Raw genomic sequence first — 8551 nt, 5'->3', positions numbered from 1 at the left:
AATTCAAGGTAATTGACTTGAATAAACTAAGAAACCTTTATTCCAAGCCAATAATGGGAAATTGCATTAAATATAAGGAAGTAATGCACTCATCTAATGATTGTAGAAGACACAAATTGGTCAACATAATTGAAAGTTAGTATGAGCAAGAACTTTTTGAAGTTCAGGGAAAACTTTGTGAACCTGATGGAGGTTATGAAGTAGATTTGAATACGTATGGTGATGATGTTGATGATGATTATGGGAAAATCTATGTTCTTAGAAAGATACTGCTAACACCTAAGGTTGCTAAGGATTCATAGTGAAATAGGTTATTTTATACTCGATGCACTATAAATAATAATTTGTTTGATCTTGATTATTGATAGGAAAAGCTGTGAAAATATTATTTGTAAATATACTACTAATAAATTGAGATTGTTATTAGAACCATATCCTAAACCATACAAAACTAGGTGGATTAAGTTAGTATTAGTGATAATGGTAACCCAAGGCTATAAAGTACCTTTTTCTATTGGAAAGTATAGGGATGAGATTTATTATGACATGATAGATATGGATTCATAAAGTTTGATATTTGGTAGGCTTTGATAATATGATGTAAATGTTAGATACTTAGATACAAATAATTTGTATAAGCTTAATAAGGATTATGTAAATTCTACCCTTGTGACTTTGAAAGAGGAATGTAAACCTAAGGCTTTCAAAGTAAAGGGAAAGGTTTTCTTTACCATAGAAAATTCAAAACATGAGATCCAATCAAATGTAAAAGACATTAGACAAATTTATGCATTGGTTATTAAGGTGTTGGTTGATGGGGGAGTAAAAGGGGAAAATGTAGACATTTCTAACATAATTAAACATTTGCTTATTGATTTTAAAGAGATTTTACCTGATAAGTTGTGGGATTAATTACTATTGATAAGATACATTTGACATTGGATTGATTTGGTGCTAAGATCTAGCTTTTCAAACCTTCCACATTATTGAATGAATCCTAAGGGTGAGACATTGAAGGAAAAGGTTATCATAATTGATTTCAGCTAAAAGGTTTAGAAGATTCAAGAGAACTTTAATCTTTGTGCAATTCCAACTTTGTTGACTACAAAAAAGAATCATAGTTGGTGTAAATATATGGATAGTTACACTATCAATAAAATAACAATTGGTTATAAATTTTTTCTTCCTCAATTACATGAGATGCTTGATCAATTATATGAAGCATTAATTTTTATGAAGATTGATTTAAAAAGTGATTATCATTATTTATTTCAATTAAGGGATAAGTTGAAGATGACTTTCAAGACAAAAGAGGGATTATATAAATGACTGAATATGCCTTTTAGATTGTCTAACATGCTGGGCACTTTCATGAGATTGATGAATCAGGTTTTATGTTCTTTTAATAAACTATTGTCTTTAGGCTTTTATTATTAGTGTAAATGACATACATATTGATGAGAAAAAGGTTAGAGTTATTAGATATTGACATGTCCATTAAATAATTTGAGATGCGTAGTTTCCATGGATTTTCTATATTTTATTGACGATTCATATAAAATTTTAGTAACATAGTTGTATTAATTATTAAATACACAAAAAAAAGGAAGTTCAATTGAGAAGAAAGGTAGAAAGAGCTTTGCTTTTAGCAAATAAAAAATAAGCATTACTCTATTTTTTGTACTTCTAAATTTTAACAAACTATTTGAGGTTAAATGTGATGGTTGTGGTGTACTATACTAAGAGAAGAGATTTGTGGTGTTCTTTCATGAGAAGTTGAGTGAATCCATATTAAATTGGTCCACATATTAAAAGGAGTTCTATATAATTTTTCAGACTCTAAAGAAGTAGGAGCAATATCTAATAGGTAAGGAATTTATGTTTTATTAAGATTATAAGCCATTGAAATTCTTACATAGTCAAAAGAAAATTAATAATGACATGCATTTGCAACAATTCTCAATAAGAATTGTGTACAAAACTAGGGTTCATAATAAAACTGTTGATGCTTTGAGTTGAAGGGTAGCCTCATTGGTTACTTTAAGAGGAGAGATCACTAATTTAATTGTGTTAAAAGAGATATATGAGCATGATGATGATTTTTGTAAGCTATGAGAGAAGGGTTAAAGTCAAAACTTGTCATTGGTGACTTTCATATTTATGATGGATTCTTCATAAGAGGTAATCAACTTTACATTCATTGTTCTTGTTATGAGAGATGGTGATTTAGAATTTGGATGGAGAAGGTTTGGCTAATCATTTAGATTGAAAGGAGACTATTAATGCTATCACTGAAATATAACATTAATCTTACTTGAAACAAAATATTGGTAAGTTTGTGCAAAAATATTATATTTGTTAAATTGCCGAAGCGTAAGCATATAATATAGGTTTATATGTACCTTTGTCTATTCCTAAAAATATATAGGAGAACTTTTCTATGGATTTTGTATTTGTTTTACATCATACACAATAAAGAGTGAATTTCTTATTTGTTATATTTGATAGATTCTCAAAGATGGCGTGTTTTATCCCTTGTAAGAAGACGAATGATGCTTTTACAATTGCTTGAATTTTCTTTTGAAAGATGGTTTGTTTGCATGAAGTGATGAAGACAATCATTTCTGATTGAGACAGTAAGTTCCTTAATCATTTTTAGTGAATGTTGTGGAAGATATATGATTCATCATTACAGTTCAGTAGTACAACACATCCACATATGGATGGGCAAATAGAGTTGCTAAATTGAACAATTAGAAACTTGATTCAAAACATTTGTGTTGATAAGAAAAAAGTGATGGGATTGTTCCCTTGCACAAGAAGAATTCACATACAATATTGTTAAGCATAGTACCACTAATAAATCATTATTTGCAATGTCCTAGGTATATGTTAGATTTGGTACCAATTCAGAAAAGTGCTAGATATAGCATTGTTGGTGAGATGATGATTGTAGATGCTCATGCTAAGATGAAGACGTGAGGCAGAACTTGCTGAAAAGAGATATTCTTTGTGGGGATGTATAGAAAGTTGCAGTAAAATAAATATGGTCCTTACATCATAACAAAAAAGATTAATAACAATATTTGTATTTCCAAAACCCTTAATGTTCCTGATATTTATCTTTATTATGATGATGAGCCCTTATATCTAGAATTTAGGGGTGACTCAAGGTTGAGTCTTTCACTACTAGAGAGAACCGATTTGAAACGTGTTGCGAATATATTTATAAACTGTATGGACAAGGTCAAACCCATAAAGAAGCTAAGATGCGTTAAACATGTAACTTGATAAAAATTGTCATAATTTTATTTGACCATTAGATCTAAATAGAATTTTGAGAAAAGATTTTATAGCCCTATTACCTGTAGGTTTAAAATTCCTTAGTTATTTGAAGTTAGTAAGGCCTTTGAACATGATCTAGAAGTTATTATTCAGGATTATTTATAATTTCATTGTGTATTTGAGTTTTTTTTTTTATTTAGATTAAAATTTTTAATTTAATTAAGATTTTACTAATTAGAATGTTTTTTTATATATTTAAATAATCTTGCAGACTATTTTTTCAGATTGGGTTATTGAATTACAAACTTTTTTTCTATCAATCTTGTGATTTGAAAACTCTAATTTTTATTCGTGAAGGCATAACATATCCGATTTTTTTAACACCATGAAGCTGTGGTAGCCATTAGCGGGCACAAATTTAGTTTTTGTTCGTTTTGGTGCCAAAGATGGAGATTTGCAAAGAAAAACTAGCATTCACAAACTACTTTTGCATTAAATAGTTCAATCTTGTGTTGTGCTTGCTTAGAGGAGTCCTGTGTGTTCACTGGGCCATATTTGGAAACAAACAATGACTTTGCCTAACGAACAATGTTCACATTTTACAGTGTGGTAATCCACACGTAACATTATACCATCGCCAAGATATACATGTATTGCTTTCTTCTACAAAATATTCGAGTTCCATTTCTTGAAGTTGTGGTCTTCAGCAAATGGTGAATTAACGATAGCTAAATTAATATTGCTACATATATTCTCTTTCTTGAAAGGATGACGAGCTCGGATTTTTTAACTGAAAGAACGAGAGGATATTCCTGTCCTTGACTACCTAAATTAGGAGACCATCATTGACTGATCCGTTGCTTGCACGGCTCCCATGGCCATACTTTATTATATTTTTCAAACCCAACTGTCGGAATTATTAATGCACTTATCATTTTTAACCCTTGTTCAAGCAAGCCAAAGCCCAGCCAAGACAAGAAGCGTATTTTATTTTGTTCTTCAAAACAAAAAAAATGAGTTAAAAATAATGGAATCATCACCATGAAGGATGAGCCTTTTCCTGTCTCTTTCATGTCATGTGTTGGAGCAAGTTTCAGTAATCATAACTAGCTTCACCCCACACAGGACACATAGTTTATATAGGAAGCTCCCTCACATTTCCAAATTAATAACCAAAGATATTTTTTTTGTTTTTTTGTTTCCATGTTCTAACTTCTGCCCCACTGAAGAAGAAATGGTTAAGACCTTATGGATAGAGCTTTCACCCACCAGAAAGAAAGAGAAACAGCTCACCAACAAGACGAGCAACATTGTCATTACCGTCTCAAGCTGTGTGCGCCTGTAGTAGTGAAGCTAAGAAGCTCCAATAACCTGAAATCGTTTTCTCTATTGGGCTTCTGGGTCTCAAAATCTCTTAGAAACTTATATTGCAAAGCTAGGTTCTCAAATGGGTGTTGCTTGAAAAGACTACAGTTTAGTGGTATGGTAGTGAACAACTCTGCTTTTTGTGATTCACCTGGGGTGGTTCTGAAAGAAGAGAAAGGAGAAATGGAGGGTTTGATTGAGAAGAGTAATGAATGTAACAGAGAGAAAGATACGAACTTTGGTGAAAAGAAAGGTGAAGTCCAGACATTTGGCGATTTGATTGAAGACAAGGGTAGAGAAAGCAGTTCAAGTTCTGAATTTTTAACTTCTGAGAACACAGGGCATGGGGAGCATAGTCATAGCAGCTCTGAAGAGGACTCGTCTTCTCCCCGTACATTGGGTTGGCCTGTACAGAAAGATGAAGTATCTGACTGCACAAGTACCAACAGTGCAACTGATGATGAAGAAAAATCCCATTTCGATGATAGGAAGCTGGAGAAACAAGGGTCTTCAATTTCAGGTATTGATTGGTTTTTTCTTCCTCTTCTATATTTACTCTTTGAAGTTCGTGATAACGTGTTTAATGTTATGAGTATGGTTTACGGTGTGGTAGAGACTGAGATGATGAAGGAAAGGTTTTCAAAGTTGCTGCTCGGAGAAGATATGTCTGGTTGTGGAAATGGGGTTTGCACAGCTTTGGCTATATCAAATGCCATTACTAATCTATGTGGTAAGTTATTTGAGCGTGTGTATGGTTATTTTGGTATTATTGATCAGTTTACTTTCTTACAGTACGCATTGGCTTTTATTTTGATGGTTATTGCCCTTTCTCTGCTCAATTTTGCAGCTACCTTGTTCGGACAACTATGGAGGTTGGAGCCTCTAGCACCAGAGAAGAAAGCAATGTGGCGAAGAGAGATGGAATGGTTTCTTTGTGTGAGTGATCACGTTGTGGAGTTGATGCCTTCTTGGCAGACATTTCCAGATGGGAGCAAGCTCGAGGTATAACTGTGAATGTGTGTGGTTGTATTTTTATTTTTCGGAATAGACACATTCCTAGTCCATTTCATTTGTTACGGACCCTGGTTAATGTGGCCAGCCATGAATTTCTTTCAATTTTCTCTTTTGTGCAATGCTGCAAGTCTTTGCAAATCTGACAAATTCGAATATTGAGTATCTGTTTTGAATTAGACTGTTGGTTTAACAGATTGATAATTGTTCAGAATGGAATTCATTATGGTTTCTTGGGAAACTATAACCAATAGAAGCAAACTTCAATAGAATAGATTTGAGTAATTAAGGCTATACCATTAATTGCAGTAATGTTCTAATGACCCCATATTTTGTTTTTCCTGGTGATTAATGGACTTGTAACTTGAATCCTATTGTCAAACATGGAAAAATCTCATGGGATTCCCATGGATGTTTAAAAGTGAACAGCTCCTTGGGACAATAGAACGAGTGACAACATTTTTTTTTATTGTTATTGGGGGCAAAAGGCTGGAGAGAGGAATTCTCTTTAGAGCTCAAATGGATAAGTGATTTCTGGTATTTGTTCTCTCGGTTTTTTTAGTAATGTTGTGAACTTGTGATCCAGGTTATGACCTGCAGGCCTAGATCGGATCTTTACATAAATCTTCCAGCTCTGCGCAAATTGGATAACATGCTTCTTGTAAGATTCATCAACACTAGTTAGTTCATAAATGCTAGTATTTTTCATGAGTTCCTTCTGAATGTGAATTTCTTATGCAGGAGATATTAGATAGTTTTGACAATACTGAGTTCTGGTACATAGACCAAGGGATCCTGGCCCCTGATGCTGATGGATCAGCTTCTTTCCGAAGAACCCTGCAGCGCCAAGAAGAGAAGTGGTGGCTACCTGTGCCTAGGGTGCCTCCTGGAGGCCTCCATGAAAATTCAAGAAAGCAGTTGCAGCACAAACGTGATTCTACAAACCAAATATTGAAAGCTGCTATGGCTATCAACAGCATCACTATATCCGATATGGAAATCCCTGAATCATATATGGATGCTCTTCCAAAGGTATAATCACCTTAGATCAATGAATCAATTTTTGATATCAGAAAGACATGTTTCTTAAAAATTGTTACCCCAAACTTTGTTTCAGAATGGAAAAGCCAGTTTAGGAGACCTCATCTATCGATGTATCTCTTCGGATCAATTTTATCCGGAATGTCTCCTTGATTGCCTAGATTTGTCTTCCGAGCTTTTAGCTATAGAACTTGCGAACCGAGTGGAAGCCTCAATCTACATGTGGCGCAAAAAGACCAACTCTAAACCTGTCAATAGTACAAATCGCTCCAGTTCAAAGTCATCCTGGGAATTGATGAAGGAGCTGATGATTGATGTAGACAAGAGGGATTTGCTTGCTGATCGAGCAGAAAGCCTCCTGCTTTGCCTGAAGCAGCGATTCCCTGGTCTTCCACAGACAACTTTAGATATGAGCAAAATCCAATACAACAAGGTTTTGATTTCTTAGCCCAATAAAACATTTTTATCATCATGAATGTCTGTTAATATCAATTTCATAATCAGTTCACTTGGTTTCTTAGGATGTTGGGAAATCCATTTTGGAGAGCTACTCAAGAGTTCTAGAGAGCTTGGCATTTAATATTGTGGCACGAATTGATGACCTGCTCTACGTGGATGATTTGACAAAACATTCGGATCATTTCTCTTCAATCTCTAAAGTCAGTGTGATTGCTCACAAAAGTGTAACAATTCCATACTCAGTCCCAGCCTCAAACAGTCCATATAAAACAGCTTTCACCACACCAAGCTTTTCACCTGGGCAACGAATAAGCCCTGTAAAGGGAGACCGATCGCCCTTCATGACCAGTGGAAAAATTCCTCAGCATGGTTTAGGCGTGAAAAAGGTCTTGACAGATTATCTCAGTATTGATACAAAAGGCAGGGATGGTGGCATTACAATCGAGGGAACAGACAATGTGATTCGAAACACCCCAGCTTCTCAAATTGGAATTGAATCTTTTGGGTCTATATTAGAAACAATCAGCACACCCGAGAACAGATTTTCTGATATCTGTTAAAATTAGCTGCTGCTAGCTCTTTTGTGCATGTCTCTTTTTCTTCTTCTTTTTTTCTTTTTCTTTTTTTCCCATAGATGGTGTTATTTAAATCTTAGTAGCAACGAGATCTCTGTATTGATAATGAGTTGAGTGCTTCATTCATGCTGCTCAAGCCTTGTGATGAACTTCTTGTTTGTTGTTGAACTTTCCTTCATTGACCCAGCCCCAACTGAGCAGCACAATTACTGGTCCGGAACACGCACAAAAAAAAGAGGCAAATTTTAATTGATTTAAAAGTGTGGTTCAGGGGGCATTCCGAGAATTGAACTCGGGACCTCTCGCACCCTAAGCGAGAATCATACCACTAGACCAAATGCCCTTCGTGTTCTTCATTGGGAATTAGCTTCATTTTTAAGTGTTGTTGTTTTACTGAATAATAAAATAGAACTTCAAAATTAATGTGTACATCCGTGCTTTTTAAAAAGATTTTTTTTATATTTTTGAATTATTTTGATATGTTAATATTAATATATATATATATATATATATATATATATATATATTATTTTAATTTTTTTAAAAAAAAATATTTAAAAAAATAATTCTCAATTTTTTTTTTTTCAGTTTGGTACATAATTTGATCCACGCTAATAAAAAATCTTAAATCTCCAGCCTTTCTACTCCGCACACTAGAAAACCAATCCTTTAATCTTGTAGTAATTGCATGGAACTCAACGATCAAATACACCGCAAAAATCCAAGCATAAATCCTGGAATAGAATTAAATTCTCTGTATGGTGAAAATTGTAAGGGTAATCTTTCGCCTCTTTTCCCCCTATTTAAATTATTTT

General features: G+C 33.8%; 1 protein-coding gene and 1 non-coding gene across 2 annotated transcripts; one reads left to right on the top strand and one right to left on the bottom strand.

Annotated features, from left to right (window-relative positions):
* Nucleotides 1-4271: 4271 nt before the first annotated feature.
* Nucleotides 4272-7904, top strand: LOC7468836 (rop guanine nucleotide exchange factor 7). The gene is made up of 7 exons (XM_024587233.2): nt 4272-5170; nt 5264-5380; nt 5498-5652; nt 6248-6322; nt 6403-6693; nt 6779-7135; nt 7224-7904. The coding sequence occupies exons 1-7, from the start codon at nt 4534-4536 to the stop codon at nt 7719-7721; spliced, it is 2130 nt and encodes a 709-aa protein (XP_024443001.1). The 5' UTR covers nt 4272-4533; the 3' UTR covers nt 7722-7904.
* A 103-nt stretch (nt 7905-8007) lies between these two features.
* On the bottom strand, nt 8008-8079 carry TRNAP-AGG (transfer RNA proline (anticodon AGG)). Its single transcript has one exon. It is a non-coding gene; the product is annotated as a tRNA-Pro (tRNA).
* Between the last annotated feature and the right edge of the window lie 472 nt (nt 8080-8551).

The sequence above is a fragment of the Populus trichocarpa genome, chromosome 16 (assembly GCF_000002775.5).
Source record: "Populus trichocarpa isolate Nisqually-1 chromosome 16, P.trichocarpa_v4.1, whole genome shotgun sequence".
Classification (NCBI taxonomy): Eukaryota; Viridiplantae; Streptophyta; class Magnoliopsida; order Malpighiales; family Salicaceae; genus Populus; species Populus trichocarpa.
The sequence above is the reverse complement of the archived record's forward strand: the minus strand, read 5'-3'. Positions and strand labels throughout refer to the sequence as shown.

What these genes read in the sequence shown, in the direction of transcription:
- LOC7468836 (XM_024587233.2), top strand. Translation starts at nt 4,534, where the DNA reads ATGGATAGAGCTTTCACCCACCAGAAAGAAAGAGAAACAGCTCACCAA. An exon ending in AATTGGATAACATGCTTCTT is followed by an intron (nt 6,323 to 6,402) that starts GTAAGATTCATC and finishes TTTCTTATGCAG; the next exon opens with GAGATATTAGATAGTTTTGA. An exon ending in GCAAAATCCAATACAACAAG is followed by an intron (nt 7,136 to 7,223) that starts GTTTTGATTTCT and finishes TTGGTTTCTTAG; the next exon opens with GATGTTGGGAAATCCATTTT.